We start from the raw sequence: 16856 nt of genomic DNA, 5'->3' as shown, positions 1-16856 counted from the left end.
GGGTTGGACCCATAATGAGTTTGTTTATTTTTTCTTTCAAAGCAGGAATTTTCTATAAAATATATTGACACTAACGTTTCATAAAATAGCCAACAAACAATAACTCAAAGGGAATATGTAGTATGAAAGGTACTTGAGCAAAAGCAGGTGACATAAAAAAATTGTAGGTTAGATTAGATTAGATTAATACTAGTTCCATGGATCATGAATACGATATTTCGTAATGATGTGGAACGAGTCGAATTTTCCAATATATGACATAATTAGGTTAATCTTGGCGAATCTTAAAGTTTCTATTTCTTCTCCACGGATTTTAATACCTACTCCGACTGTTTCTTTTGTTTGCTCAATATACAGATTGAATAACATCGGGGAGAGACTACAACCCTGTCTCACTCCCTTCTCAACCACTGCTTCCATTTCATGCCCCTCCACTTTTATGACTGTCGACTGGTTTCTGTACAAATTGTAAATAGTATTTCCCTCCCTGTATTTTACCTCTGCCACCTTCAGAATTTGAAAGAGCGTATTCCAGTCAACATTGTCAAACGCTTTCTCTAAGTCTACAAATGCTAGAAACATAGCTTTGCCTTTCCTTAATCTAGCTTCTAAGATAAGTCGTAGAGTCAGTATTGCCTCACGTGTCCCAACATTTCTACGGAATCCAAACTGATCTTCCCCGAGGTCGGCTTCTACTAGTTTTTCCATTCGTCTGTAAAGAATCCGCGTTAGTATTTTGCAGCCGTGACTTATTAAACTGATAGTTTGGTAATTTTCACATTTGTCAACACCTGCTTTCTTTGGGATTGGAATTATTATATTCTTCTTTAAGTCTGAGGGTATTTCGCCTGTTTCACACATCTTGCTCACCAGATGGTAGAGTTTTGTCAGGACGGGCTCTCCCGAGGCCGTCAGTAGTTCTAATGGAATGTTGTCTATTCCCGGGGCCTTGTTTCGACTCACGTCTTTCAGTGCTGTCAAACTCTTCATGCAGTATTATATCTCCCATTTCATCTTCATCTACATCCTCTTCCATTTCCATAATATTGTCCTCAAGTACATCGCCCTTGTATAGACCCTCTATATACTCCTTCCACCTTTCTGCTTTCCCTTCTTTGCTTAGAACTGGATTTCCATCTGAGCTTTTGATATTCATACAAGTGGTTCTCTTTTCTCTGAAGGTCTCTCTAATTTTCCTGTCGGCAGTATCTATCTTACCTCTAGTGAGATAAGCCTCTACATCCTTGCATTTGTCCTCTAGCCATGCCTGCTTAGCCACTTTGCACTTCCTGTCGATCTCATTTTTGAGACGTTTGTATTCCTTTTTGCCTGCTTCATTTACTGCATTTTTATATTTTCTCCTTTCATCAATTAAATTCAGTATTTCTTCTGTCACCCAAGGATTTCTACTAGCCCTCGCCTTTTTACCTACTTGATCCTCTGCTGCCTTCACTACTTCATCCCTCAAAGCTACCCATTCTTCTTCTACTGTATTTCTTTCCCCCATTCCTGTCAATTGTTCCCTTATGCTCTCCCTGAAACTCTGTACAACCTCTGGTTCTTTCAGTTTATCCAGGTCCCATCTCCTTAAATTCCCACCTTTTTGCAGTTTCTTCAGTTTTAATCTACAGGTCATAACCAATAGATTGTGGTCAGAGTCCCCATCTGCTCCTGGAAATGTCTTACAATTTAAAACCTGGTTCCTAAATCTCTGTCTTACCATTATATAATCTATCTGATGCCTTTTAGTATCTCCAGGGTTCTTCCATGTATACAACCTTCTTTCATGATTCTTAAACCAAGTGTTAGCTATGATTATGTTGTGCTATGTGCAAAATTCTACCAGGCGACTTCCTCTTTCATTTCTTAGGCCCAATCCATATTCACCTACTATGTTTCCTTCTCTCCCTTTTCCTACACTCGAATTCCAGTCACCCATGACTATTAAATTTTCGTCTCCCTTCACTATCTGAATAATTTCTTATATTTCATCATACATTTCTTCAATTTCTTCATCATCTGCAGAGCTAGTTGGCATATAAACTTGTACTACTGTAGTAGGTGTGGATTTCGTATCTATCTTGGCCACAATAATGCATTCACTATGCTGTTTGTAGTAACTTACCCGCATTCCTATTTTCCTATTCATTATTAAACCTAGTCCTGCATTACCCCTATTTGATTTTGTGTTTATAACCCTATAGTCACCTGACCAGAAGTCTTGTACCTCCTGCCACCGAACTTCACTAATTCCCACTATATCTAACTTTAAGCTATCCATTTCCCTTTTTAAATTTTCTAACCTACCTGCCCGATTAAGGGATCTGACATTCCACGCTCCGATCCATAGAATGCCAGTTTTCTTTCTCCTGATAACGACATCCTCTTGAATAGTCCCCGCCCGGAGATCCGAATGGGGGACTATTTTACCTCCAGAAATATTTTACACAAGAGGACGCCATCATCATTTAACCATACAGTAAAGCTGCATGCCCTCGGCACAAAATTACGGCCGTAGTTTCCCCTTGCTTTCAGCCGTTTGCAGTACCAGCACAGCAACGCCATTTTGGTTAGTGTTACAAGGCCAGATCAGTCAATCATCCAGACTGTTGCCCTTGCAACTACTGAAAAGACTGCTGCCCCTCTTCAGGAACTACACGTTTGTCTCGCCTCTCAACAGATACCCCTCTGTTGTGGTTGCACCTACGGTATGGCTATCTGTATCGCTGAGGCACGCAAGCCTCCCCACCAACGGCAAGGTCCATGGTTCATGGGGGGGGGGGGGGGGGGGTGGTATCCTTTGTAAAGGAACAATTAAAAACGGAGTTAAGCATTTCAGATTTTGCTTTGCTACCCTCAGTTTCAGTTCCTGTCTCATTCACTAGGGACTGAACACTAACTTTGGTGCAACTAACAGCTTATACATACAACCAGAATTTCTTTGGACTTTGTGAAATGTCATTTGACAATATTCTGCTATGGTAGTCACTGAAGGCAACACGGATTGCTCTCTTGACAACCAAACGTGTTTCATTCAGCATCTCTCTATCTACAGCACTACGCTTTGTTTTACACCTATCATGCAGTAATCTCTGTTTCTTTAGTAGTTCCTTTACCATGGAGGTTCTGTTCCATTATGAACTGTTCTACTCGGTAATATCTGTCCAGTGGATGATCAACTATTCTTTTAAGCTTAAGCCAGAGTTCCTATATGTGCTCCTGACCTGTGCTGAAAGTTTCAAGTAACTCATTGAGATAGATATGACGCTACTGATTATTTTTATCTAGTCTACTGAACATACATATCTTTCTGGTTGTTTTGGTTGTCCTTTGTACTCTGGTAATCATTGCTGCCACAATCGGATAGTGGTCACTGATACCAGTTTCGATGTGAACATCCTCAAAGAGGTCAGGTTTATTTGTTGCCTTTAGATCCAATATATGTCCATTATGAGTAGGGTTCCTATTCCACTGAGTGAGATGTGTATGCCCTGGACCCCTTAAAACAAATCTTTGAGATTTGAAAGTGGTGGCTGAATTGCCTTGCAACAGCATGACTTCCTAAATTTTTTTTATATTACTCGGAGTCCTTTCCGACAATGGAAACTGCAGGTAGAACTATGACAATGTAGGAAAAAACAGATTCTCCTCACCATAAAGAAGAAAAGTCAAGTTGCAGAGAGCACAATTAAAAGACACTCAGATAAAGATTTCACCCACAGACTTAGTCTGTACAGAACACACACACACACACACACACACACACACACACACACACACACAAAGACCGCCAACTCCAGCATCTCTGACCGGGATGCAACATCATGTTGGATGCAAGCAGAGGGGGTGGAGAAGAGGAAGGGATAGTAAAGTATGGGTCAGGGAAGAAACACACGCTGTCTGGTGGAGTAAGCAGGGGCTAGACTGCCAACAGGTGCAGTGTCAGGAGGTCTTGAGGCAGTGAGGTGGAGAAAAAAATTAACAAAAAAGGAGAGGGGTGGGGAAAGATGGGTGGCTGCATTGGCAGAGAGCTGCAAATAAAGAGGGTGGGAGATGAGAATGGGGAGGAGATGATAGGATAGAGGGGGGTGGAAAATGTTGGGTTGAGGGTTTGTGGTCAGTATGTTACTATAGGTTGAGGCCGGGATAATTACAGGAGTGGAGAATGTGTTGTGAGGGTAACACCCATCTGCATGGTTCAGGAAAGATGGTGGTGGAGAGAAGGATCCAGATGGCTCTGGTAGTGAGCAACCATTGAAATTAAGTGTGTTATGTTCAGCTGCATGTTGTGCCACACAGTGGTCTACACTGCTCTTTGCCACAGTTTGGCAGTGGCTGTTCATCCTTGTAGACATCTGGTTGGTGGTCATAACATTATAAAAAGCTACGCAATGATTGCAGCAGAGATGATAAATGACATAGCTGCTTTCACAGGTGGCCTGACCCCTGATGGGATAGGATAAACCTGTGACAGGACTGCAGTAGGTGGCTGGATGGACTGGGCAGGTGGTGTTCAATAGCACTAAGACCAGGGTCTATTGAAGGCTACTGAACACTGATTTTCCCAACGTCCTTCAAACTCTAAACCCACTATCCCACTCCTCACACATCTTACTAACTTTATCCTAACACACGACTACTTCTCATTCAAAGGGAAGGTATGTTAACAAATTGGCATCCTCCTATGCCAACCTTTTTATGGCCCATCTCTAGGAGACCTTCCTAACCTCCCAAAACACCAAACCCTAGCCTAGTTCAGGTTCATTGATGATTTCTTCATGATCTGGACACAGGGCCAAGACACCCAATCTTTGTTCCTTCACAACCTCAACACCTCTCCCATTTCACCTGGTCCTCAACCCAGTGTGACATCTTCCTAGATGTAGACCTCCTCTTCTCTGATGCCTTTATCAGCACATCTGTCCCCACCAACCACCAACAGTACCTGCATTTTGACAGCTGCCTCACTTTCAAAAAAAAAAAAAAAGTCTGCTTGTGTCTGTATATGTGTGGATGGATGTGTGTGTGTGTGCGCGCGCGAGTGTATACCCGTCCTTTTTTCCCCCTAAGGTAAGTCTTTCGCTCCCGGGATTGGAATGACTCCTTACCCTCTCCCTTAAAACCCACTTCCTTTCGTCTTTCCCTCTCCTTCCCTCTTTCCTGATGAGATGATGATGATGATGATGATTGGTTTTTTGGGGCGCTCAACCGCGTGGTTATCAGCGCCCGTACAATTATCCAATCTTTGCTCAGTCCAATTTCGCCACTTTCCTGGATGATGATGAAATGATGAGGACAACACAAACACCCAGTCATCTCGAGGCAGGTGAAAATCCCTGACCCCGCCGGGAATCGAACCCGGGACCCCGTGCTCGGGAAGCGAGAACGCTACCGCGAGACCACGAGCGGCGGACTTTCCTGAGGCAACAGTTTGTTGCGAAAGCTTGAATTTTGTGTGTTTGTTTGTGTGTCTGTCGACCTGCCAGCACTTTCATTTGGTAAGTCACATCATCTTTGTTTTTATATATATATATATATATATATATATATATATATATATATATATATATATATATATATCCCATATACCCTGGCCACCCGGAAACTGTGTATCTGCAGTGACTAAAATTCCCTTGCTCAGTATGCTGAAAGTCTCAACAAGGTCTTCACAGAGAAGCATTATCTCCCAGACCTACTCCGCAAACAGTCCTGTGCCATTTCCCCTCAGATCCCCACTACACCGAAGAACCAGCCACGAAGAAGTGTACCCTTTATCACCCAGTACTACCTGATACTCGAACAACTGAATCACATCCTTTGCCAGGGCTTCGATTACCTATCATTGTGCCCTGAAATGAGGTATATCCTACCGGAGATACTTCCCACCCCTCCTCAACCAGTGTTCTGTCACCCCCCCCAACCTCCACAACATCCTAGTCCATGCCTATGCCACTCACAATTCCTACCCCTTGTCACAAGGATCATATCCCCTGGCCAATCCATATACCCAGCACTTCCTACTGCAGTCCTGTCACAGGTTTATCCTGTCTCATCAGGGGCCAGACAACCTGTGAAAGCAGCTATGTCATTTATGAGATCTGTGGCAATCATTACGCAACTTTTTATGTTGGTAAGACTACCAACCAACTGTCCACAAGGATGAATGCCCACCACCAAACTGCGGCTGAACATAAGACACTTGATTTCAATGGTTGCTTCACTACCAGAGTCATCTGGATTCTTCCCTCCACCAACAGCTTTTCTGAACCACACAGATGGGTGTTATCCTTACAACACATTCTCCACTCTTGTAATTATCTTGGCCTCAACATACGGTAACATATTGTCCCCACACCCTCAACCACACATATTCCATTACCTCTGTTCTATCATCTCCTCCCCATTTTTATCTCCCCCCCCCTCTTTATTTGCAGCCCTCTGTCTATGCATCCACCCATCTTTCCCCGCTCCTCTCCTTTTTTGTTCCTTTTTTCTCCCCACCTCGGTGGCTGAAGATCTGACAGTGCACCTGTTGGCAGGCTAGTCCCTGAACACTCCACCAGACACTGTTCGTCTCTCTCCCCACCTGTACACTGCAATCCGTTCCCCTTTTATGCCCCTCCAGATTGCTGCTTGCATCTCAAAATCATTTCCATAATACACTGTTGCCATTTAATAATGAAATTGTATGCTATACACTATTAGTTACCTCTACTCCCACTACTCATGAGTGCAAAATCTCTTGTATCTCCTGGCAGGGTTTCAAGCTAAATTAGAGAAAGATTGTGAGGGATCAATGTCTATGAGTTGGAAAAAAAAAAAAAAATTAATTCCACAAATATGTTGGTAAAATAAATGTCAACTATGACTGCAGACAGTCAAGAACTACTCAGAAATTGAAACGAAAATTTGGAGGACCTGTAGCTCATATCCCAGTTATCACAGGAAAGCTTGTACGTACGTAGGCCTATATGACATACATGGTAGACAAGAACGGAAAACACATGCCGTATCATGGTTTAATACTGGCATTACAACACTGGGACCCAAAGAAAGGGGTCAACCAAAATTTTTTTCAAAACAATGAATACAAACAATCTGCCAACCACCTAACAGAAGTCTAGTGAATAGGCATGGCATGTTGTGTACACTAGACACAGTCTGCTAAGAAATGTCTTGTTGCTGCCAGGCAGTCAGCAAAATTTCTGTGATCATTATTCCCAGATTTTGTTTCTACATAACAAACAGACCATTTATAGCACGATAATGGCACAACTGGGCATACTAATGTTCCAAAAATGAACCCTGTATAAAACAGTAAATGTCTAATAATGCAGCTATGGAGGTTTTCATTGATTATTAATATTAGCCTAGTGTCAGTTAGCTGTGGTACTCAACATGATGAAGATTATAACTTCATAATAACAGGGGTCAAAGTAAATCTAGCTGATTAGAAAAAAAGTGACCATAAGTATTTCAAGGATAACACTTGGAGAATGTAACTCATCAGTGAGCAACACTACCTGGTAAGTATTTTCAGTACTTTTTCCTTGCTGTGATCCACATGAATAACAATAGCAGAAGATAAAGGAGAACTGTGTCATCTTTCTGCAAGTTTGTTGAGTCAAACTCTTGTGTCTCTTATACTCAACAAATTGGAGTGGGTGGTATTATTTTTTTTTCCTTTTAAGACCTAGGCTACTTGCTAAGAAGAACAGAGGAGAAGCTTACTAATACCCACATGGATAACTTACTAATACCCACATGGATAAGAACAATTGTATAATTTTTATGACACTGACACTAAAGAAATACCAGGTATTCTGCTTTATGGAAGATACTGTTTTACTTTAAAATTTAAGGTGAAATACCTCTCCTGTAGAGATCGAGGTGAACTAGATTTGGGTCAACGGAGGCGTTCAGTCCCACCCATCGGCTTTGACACTTGACGTTCTTTTGTTAGGTATGGATATGACTTTTAAGCGTACTAGTGCGCATCTGCGGGCTTAAATGGGGGACGACATGTTGTCCATCATTAAGCTCCTGCAACTTTTTGGGCTTGTGACGGAGACAGTGAAATGCGACATATGCGAGCAGAACATGCAAGTTAGGGGTTAGCGTGAAGTACTGGAGCTTTTTGTAAAGGTAAGTAGTTGTTTTTTTGGGTCTGTTGTTTGCGTGTTGTTATGTTCGTTGGGGTTTTTATTTGGTGTTGGTGGCTGATGTTTTGGTATTGGCACTTGTGGTTAATTTATGTATCTTAGGGAAAAGTACTCGATTTCAAATTTTTCTGTATCATCAGTTGTATTTGAGCTGCATAGGTCATGGGAAGTGACCGATTGCAATTTGTCATCGTAGCTACGTGTGTTTTGGTATCGTGAGTTGATGTTGACCTATATAGGTCAAGTGAAGTGTCCGATTCCAGTGTGTCGTCGTAGCTGTGTGTGTTTGGTATCGTGAGTTGCTGTTGACCTATATAGGTCAAGTGAAGTGTCAGATTCCAGTTTTTGTTGTTTTAGATATTGGTTTTGTGGTATCGATAGTTGTGGTGTGATGATAATTTTTGGGGGTCGACAGAAGCGTCCGATCCAATGCGTCGGCTTTGACCCGTGACGTAAGGGTGTTGTCGTGTGTGACGTCATGACGGAGCGGAGTTTGGTTTGAGTGTGGCTGTCTCCAGTTCTGCTTTATCTTATTTTATTTACTTTTCTGATCCGTTCGTTCTATCTCGTGAGATTTTTTTTAAAATTTAAAAACACTTATTACTTATTTTAATTATCTGTTTCCTCGAATTTCTGTTTTAGTTTATTATATTTATCTTTCTGATCGGTTCGTTCTATCCCGTGAGATTTTTTTTAAAAAAGACAAAAAACACTAATCAGCTACTGAAGCATCTTTATCTTCTTTGGGTTGCAGGGGTTACGACCCCTGGGGAGGTGGGTGGGTATTCATGCATGGCTGTCTTCACTTACACGTTGCAGCTACGCAAGGCGTCTAAATTTGTGGGACTAGTGTAGCAGGGGATACAACCCGTCGGCTTTGGGCAATGACGTCACAAGTCGCCAAACGAGAAGCGATTCTTCTTAGTGTTGTAGCTCCCTTCAGTAGCTGATAAGTGTTTTTTGGCTTTAAAAAAAAATCTCACGAGACAGAATAAACAGATCCACTTTATTAAGCAATCAGTAAAAAAACGAAACTGAAACATAACAGCAAAAGCGAAAATGGTAAACTGCTCTCTGGCGACTTGTGACGTCATTGTCCAAAGCCGACGGGTTGTATCCCCTGCTACACTAGACCCAAATTTGAATATATTTAGTTTGCCCCCCCAACCAAAACACCCCATTTCCCGCGCTTGTCCCGTTAGTGTCATTAGGCTTCTTGTGGAAAGTGTGTGTGTTTGTTTTTTTTTCCGCCATATTTGTGACGTCATGGGTCAAAGCAGACGGGTGGGATCGGACGCTTCAGTATTTCCATTTTTGGAGTAGTTGGTTTTTATTTTGTGTTTTTTTGTTAATTATAAATGTGGAAAACTTAAATAGCAAATCGATTACCTTGCAAGTCAATCTCCATCAACGATCAAAACACAGATGGGTCGATAATAGACAAAAATTAAAATGTCTGTAGCGTAACAGGAATTGTAATAAACGGGGCATCGACGGGGTTACAACACCCCAATTGAGATACCGAGGAAAATCGCTGTAAGCCTTCTTAATCATCAATAATGAGAGAGCAAGGAGCGAAAATGAATGCATCTATGACGAAACAAACGGAGGCGTAATATCGAACTGTGGGACGGCATCTACGTTTGGTCATGAGAAAACCAGCACGGCAACTATCACGCGTCATCCACAAATGAGCGAGAGTGGTGCATATTATACCACAATGGGTTTTTTTATTTTTTAGAATCCGAATTTATTGGTCTGGAATAACGCAATACACAACGGATATATACGCAAGGATACAAAGCTAACATACACATATGGATATGAAAGCTCTATGTTAGTCACATAGTAAGAGGGTTAAACATTACTTACGATCGCCTTCGTCATCAACTTCAAACTCTTCAGCGTTATCTATGTCCAGAACATCAGCCATCCTCAAAACTACTACTGCTAATTTGATAACAACAGACAAAAACTTCGTCTTCTAGCAAAAACAACCCGGCACACTACTACCAGCAACAACTTCTCCAAAGACTGTAATATGAATATACTACACACACTGGTCATCTACGATAATGCATACATTTATTTTACATAAATTTTATTGGCTTTTTAAATGGAGTTATTCTTTGTGTTGTGTAATACGATTTGTATTTATTTTCTAATTTAGGAAATCAGCTAAGGTTTTCGTCCTACAGTTTTAAAAGAAGTTCGAGGGTAGAATCATCAGCTTTTCATATTAAGTTATTATATAGCGTGGTATGGCTGCTACGTAGGAGTAAATAAAAATTAAAGAAATATTCACAGATTTTCAAATTTCCATAGCAAAGATAGCTGTCCCATGTCGAAGTGTACGTCTTTTTTAACTTTGGCACTTGGTAGTGTTTACATTCGGGTAGTAGTTGGGTGATTATGTTGTTGAGGTTAGGGAAAAATTTAATTTTTTTACAATTTGTTAGTTTTTGCGAGTGTTCGTAATTTGAAATAAAACTGTCACAGACATAAAGTCGCCGGAAAGACATGGTGAGTTATAATTCGTTTTAATTGGTCGTGGTGTCTTTCGTTTGGTATACTTACGCAGGAAAAATTTCGTCTGCAGGCTGCACTTGTGAAAGATGTCGCATTGAATGACAGTCATCCAAAAGAATTGCTGCTACAGAAGCATTCAGATTACATCGCTTCTTATGGAATGAATAAAGACGAATATGTAAGTGATCGTGAAAAATGATCATTCACTTTTACCAGCAACTATAATGGCATAATATAGTTTTAGTAATATGCTAGACAATAGCTGTATTTCGTTATATCAGTTTAGTAGTTACCAAAACTTTCGTATTTCCATTTATCAGTTGTTAACTCGATTCCTTCGGCGTGAACCGTAAGTCTGGATGAAATAAGTAACCACGTATGTGTAGATGTGAGAATTAGTGTTTCCTTTTCGTCTATCTTTTTCATACGTAGTGAATATTGTTAATAGTCTGCCGTTATATGCATGAAATGATATGATGTAGTTTTTCACTTGCAGGAGTACTGTATGACTGAGTACCTGCGAATGTCTGGAATGTACTGGGGCTTAACTGCTATTGAGCTAATGGGTAATTTAGACAGAATGAATAAGCAAGAAATTTTGGATTTCATTAGGATGTGCCAGGATGAATCTGGAGGAATATCAGCAAGTGTTGGACATGACCCTCATTTGCTTTATACATTAAGCGCTGTTCAGGTAAGCTACTAGAAAAATTTGTGTGTTTGTTTGTGTGTGTGTGTGTGTGTGTGTGTGTGTGTGTGTGTGTGTGAGAGAGAGAGAGAGAGAGAGAGAGAGAGAGAGAGAGAGAGAGAGAGGTTAGGGTTAGGTTAGTGTTGTTTAACGTCCCGTCGACAACGAGGTCATTAGGGACGGAGTGCAAGCTCGGGTTAGGGAAGGATGGGGAAGGAAATCGGCCGTGCCCTCTTCATAGGAACCATCCCGGCATTTGCCTGAAACGATTTAGGGAAATCACGGAAAACCTAAATCAGGATGGCTGGAGACGGGATTGAACCGTTGTCCTCCCGAATGCGAGTCCAGTGAGAGAGAGAGAGAGAGAGAGAGAGAGAGAGAGAGAGAGAGAGAGAGAGAGAGAGAGAGAGAGAGAGATTATGATGATGATGATAACAATGCCAATTGTAAGTTAAACAAAATTACAGTTTGCCCCAATGTGACACTATTGTTGTCATAGTATTTTTTAGAATTAATTCATATATATCAGTACCTACGGGGGGAAAATTCAGAATCGCAACTGCCAGAAAAAAAATACATTCTTTGCACTTTTCTTCAGATGTTGCTCATTCTGTTATCAACTATTCATGTCCCTAATTGCTCCCTCCCTTTTGCATTTCTTTTAATCTTTCATGCTGTTGTAATAATGATCAGTTTGCTACATCACTAACAAACACAAATGCAATACATACAGAAAATTGGTCTCCATAGATTTGTTCATCCCACTTTCGTACTCTCCATTTTGGTGCTGAAACTCTGACTTCTCAAGTCAGGGGGTTAAAAATCACTGTTGGTAACATTTTCCACCCTGTACTTTGGTACTCTGTTGCTGCAGGTGTGAGATTGTCCCAATGCTAGAGACTTTTGCTTACAGAGGTAGGGAACCAATAAGTAGGCATATAGTCGGGGAAGTATCTACATGTGTACTATACAAACCACAGTGAAATGAATGGCAGATGTTTCTGCCCACTCTACCAGCTTATTAGGGCTTTTTTCATATCCCATTCGCATCTAGAGCAAGGGGTGAATGGTTGCTTAAATGGTGTGCGCTGCAATTAGCTTAATCTTGTCTTCGATATCCTTGCTGAGTACATTTATAGTTTCATAGGTACACTAAGGCTGTTGAAGATGTTTTCAACAAAACCTTGTATTTTCTCAGACTAAACATCCAATTCAGCAATCCCTGTGTGTTTATGGAATTTGTTGAGTTTGGTGCTATCTTACTTGTAGAAGGCACTGAAGCCCCCCCCCCTCCCCCCCCCCCCCTCCCCACTTGAAAGTGAAAGTACAGACTTTATACAGGTACAATAGCTTAATGGTGTTGTTGAAGGCAGTTTAATTAAAAATTTACTAAGCCTTGAATTTTCGAATTTTCATTAAAAATTGCTACACCCTGGAGTTGAAAATTGTCATCTTCTAGCTGTATTTATCACAATATCTTATAAATTGGAATTAACTGTAATGGCTCTGTTGGTTTTGAACATGTCATTTTCAGGCAAGGTGTATATTTGGCCTATTGGAGTCTCTGGGTTCACCTTACGTAGAACATCCATCACATGAATCCACATATGTGACTTCTCACAAATGAACCTCCCCATCGCACCCCCCTCAGATTTAGTTATCAGTTGGCACAGTGGATAGGCCTTGAAAAACGGAACACAGATCAATCGAGAAAACAGGAAGAAGTTGTGTGGAATTATGAAAAAAAAAAAGCAAACTGTACAAACTGAGTAGTCCATGTGCAACATAGGCAACATGAAGGACGGGGTGAGCTCAGGAGCGCCTTGCTCCCGTGGTTAGTGTGAGCACTTGCGGAGCGAGAAGTCCTTCGTTCAAGTCTTCCCTCGAATAAAAATTTTATGTACTTCATTTTCGCAAAGTTATGATCTGTCCGTTCGTTCATTGACGTCTCTGTTCACTGTAATAAGTTTAGTGTCTGTGTTTTGCGACTGCACCGCAAAACCGTGCGATTAGTAGACGAAAGGACATGTCTCTCCAACGGGAACCGAAAACATTTGATCGCAAGGTCATAGGTCAAACGATTCCTCCACAGGAAACCATGTCTGATGTATTCTATACGACACTGGTGACGGCATGTGCGTCACATGACAAGAATATGTTGTCGACCCACCTAACTTGTACACTTGGGTAAAATGGGTAAAAAGATTCTTCTACCTTGCTCGATTTAGGTTTTCTTGTGGATGTGATAATCACACCCAAAAAAGTGATGAAAAGATTATGGACGGACGGATAATAATTGTCTGAAAATAAAAAATTAAACTTTTTACGCGAGGGAAGACTTGAACCAATGACCTCTTGTTCCGCAGCTGCTCACCCTAACCACAGGACCATGGCACTCCTCAACTCACATTCTCATTGATGTTGCCTATGTTTTGCATGGACTACTCAATTTGTATATTTTGCTTATTTTTTTCATAGATCCACACAACTAATCCTGTTTTCTCGATTGATCTGTGTTCCATTTTTCAAGGCCTATCCACTGTGCCAAGTTATAACTAAGTCTGAGGGGGGTGCGATGGGGAGGTTCCCTTGTCAGTGTGTGCAATAGAAGGAGATGGACCACATGCATGAGGAAATGTCATCTGTAGTTCATCATCATCTTCGTCTTTCCCCAAAATGTATGCAAGCCATCACTTGATTTTATACACTGTATTTATGTATCCATTTATACCTGGTAATGACAGTGTTTCTTGGGGTCTAGTGGTCAACTGTTGTAATGAACTTTGAGCATATGAGAATATCTTGAAAAAGATTTTTGTCATAATTGGAACTACAGGAGTGAGTGTATTAAGGGGGGACGTACACGAAACTGCAGTAATTTTAAAAGTATTTTATAAAACTCTAATTTTTTAAGATAATCAATCCAAATTTGGTACAGTTATTAAGAAATGTTATGCGCATATGAACCTAAATTTTCATTTTTATTGACCTTTTACATCTTTAATTATTAACAATTAATTTTTTTTCAACAATGTAATTACAAATGTTCCTTTTTTGAGAAAACTGTGAGAGCAATGTTAATGAATTTTTGTACACACTTTCATACCAAATAATTACAAAACTCTGTGGAGCAGAATTTTTATATCTTCTTTTGTTCAGTTTTTACGGGTCTCCCAATTTCCCTGAAAAATAATATATCAAATTTAAGGAATATTTTCTACCATAAATACCTTACTATTTTATTAAATGAAAATTCCTTCCACAGAATTTTTCACTATAGTACTGACTAGTCATATACCAAATTTCACTTCTCTACCTTTTGTGGTTTTTGAGAAAAAGGTACATAAAGTTATAAAAATGTAAGTTACGGGAAAACTGAATCAATGATTTGATAGTGTTTGTATTAGGTCTTACCGTCTCTGTGTGAACTAGTGCAAGCCATATGCATACTCCTCTTCATCTGCAAGCAGTCTCTTCTTTGCTTGTCTTCTTTGGTTAACCTGCTGTTCAATTTTATTGGCTGTAATATCAGCCGCAGCAACTCTTTTGTCATCGATGTCCTTCAATATTGAATAGGTGAAAGCTCCTGGATGAAATCCTAGCCTCTGTAGAGTTTTTATTCTTCCAAGATTACCATTGTTAAAAACTAAACAAGCATCATATGCAGCAATTTCAACAATAATTGTTGAAACAAATGTTGTTTTTGGGCAACGTTTCCAAATCAGTGAGTTGTAACTTTCATTAGGGTTTTGTGTCTTTCCATGCACACACTTTCGTAGGAGGTCTGGCTCTGCTAAACACCTAAATGTTGGTTTTATAGCACTTAAAACAGCCACAGGTAAACTGTGCTTGTGTGAATAGTTCATGCCATCACGCTCAGCCTGCTTGAATTTGCACCACGATATGTCACACAAATTATGTACAGGTTTGTCATCTGTGGATAGTTTATGAAAATAAATAGACCACACAGCCTTCTGCATGTTATTCAAATTTCCACTGTTGTCCCTTATTGCCTTGCCATAGTACACTTGTAAAGAATGAATTTCTTTGTCTGTGAGTCTGTTGGGACCACCTAAAAGTTTTCCATCCTCAAGTTTCCTGCCCTTCAATTCACGTTTCAATTTTAAAAGTCTGCCTCCCATTCGTTTTTGCACATGTCCAACACATTCCAACTTTTCTATAGCACAATGGGGACCATAAGGTTCACTTTCCAAAACAGTTTTGAAGGAGCTGGAGTCACCATCACCAAGGTATTTTGTGTATCTAACACCGTACTTTTCCACACTTCGATGGAACATAAGTTTCATAGCTGCAGGTTCCATTCCACCACTAGAACCAGAATAATTTCTACAGCACACTTTCTTGTGTTCAACCTGCCACTTATTTTCTTCCACTTCACCAGCTCTCTTTCCGAGTACACAGCTATAGCAATATTTGCTCATTACCTGAACGTCAAGAATTTTTCCAGTATCAACACTAATGACAGATGATACTCCATACAGTGATGTATGTCCACGCTTCATCCACGTTCCATCACATGACACACACAAATCGGTGTCTGGCGTGTTATCTGCTTCTGTCTTTAGTTCACTATTCATCTTCACAGCTTCCTTTGCAGAGGACTTCAAGTTTTCTTCCACTTCCTCTTGAAGAGCACTTAGCAGTGTTTTATTTCCAGTGGTGTACCTAGCACTTGGTTGTGGCATGTTCATGATCCCACAAAACAGTCTGGTACCTTCCCTGCCTATGCCCAAACATCTCATGCCATATATTAAACGCATATTTGCTTCATATATCCGGTTACTTGATGCCGAAGTTCTAAAAGCAGTGTCTGAATGACAGCTTTCACAAGTAAGATGCAACATACACACTATTCCAATTCTGTTTTCTTCGTCATATAATCTCAAACTTTTTGCACCACAGTCAGCACATACACAAGCAGATGATATAATATCAGATAGTATTTTCAAATCAATAAGCCTAAAACCACTAGTAGCTTGAGTGTCTGAGCCACAATCATCAAGTGATTGACAGCTGTCAATTTTCCTTCTCGAAGCACTCGCTTTCTTGGTTGAAGTATCGTTTCCATTTGTTATTATGGGGCTGGTTTTCAAGTTGTCTTTACTACATCGAGAAGCTTGACACTTTCTAACCTTTTTAAACACCTTACTAGAACGCGGCATGCTGCAAAATATAATAACAAGTCTACTTACAACTTTCGTAAAAATGTATTCCAAACAAACACTCGTAAACAAACGCTATAAATCAAAGAATATAAAACCAGCGGCAGAGATATTATTCCACAGCCTTCTTGATGTAGTACACAAACGTTCCCTGCATTGTGACTGCACAAAACTGGAAAAAAACGCAGTATAAATAGATATACGAGAGGATGAAGACCAAGATGGGGGGGCGTCGCCCTGTGCAAGCTATTACAAATTATTATTTTTTCCCCCCTTAGAAGCGGAATTGGAACG

At 40.4% G+C, this 16856-nt stretch overlaps 2 protein-coding genes across 3 annotated transcripts in view; one reads left to right on the top strand and one right to left on the bottom strand.

Annotated features, from left to right (window-relative positions):
* LOC126484478 (RNA-binding protein 8A) overlaps window positions 1–10189 on the bottom strand; it is a 49468-nt gene extending 39279 nt beyond the window's left edge. The window contains exon 1 of the mRNA XM_050108006.1: window positions 10035–10189. Coding sequence (XP_049963963.1) covers window positions 10035–10095 — 61 coding nt within the window. The 5' untranslated portion in view covers window positions 10096–10189. The remainder of the gene's footprint in view (window positions 1–10034) is intronic.
* A 335-nt stretch (window positions 10190–10524) lies between these two features.
* The window catches only part of LOC126484325 (geranylgeranyl transferase type-2 subunit beta), a 73391-nt gene continuing 67059 nt past the window's right edge, over window positions 10525–16856 (top strand). Inside the window, exons 1-3 of one of the 2 annotated variants that reach the window (XM_050107768.1) lie at window positions 10525–10685; window positions 10762–10869; window positions 11188–11385. In XM_050107768.1, coding sequence (XP_049963725.1) covers window positions 10683–10685; window positions 10762–10869; window positions 11188–11385 — 309 coding nt within the window. In that variant the 5' untranslated portion in view covers window positions 10525–10682. The remainder of the gene's footprint in view (window positions 10686–10761; window positions 10870–11187; window positions 11386–16856) is intronic. The other variant, XM_050107767.1, reaches the window with a different exon arrangement.

The sequence above is a fragment of the Schistocerca serialis genome, chromosome 6 (genome assembly GCF_023864345.2).
Source record: "Schistocerca serialis cubense isolate TAMUIC-IGC-003099 chromosome 6, iqSchSeri2.2, whole genome shotgun sequence".
Lineage (NCBI taxonomy): Eukaryota > Metazoa > Arthropoda > Insecta > Orthoptera > Acrididae > Schistocerca > Schistocerca serialis.
Note: the sequence above shows the minus strand (reverse complement) of the source record. Positions and strands in the feature narration are given on the sequence as shown.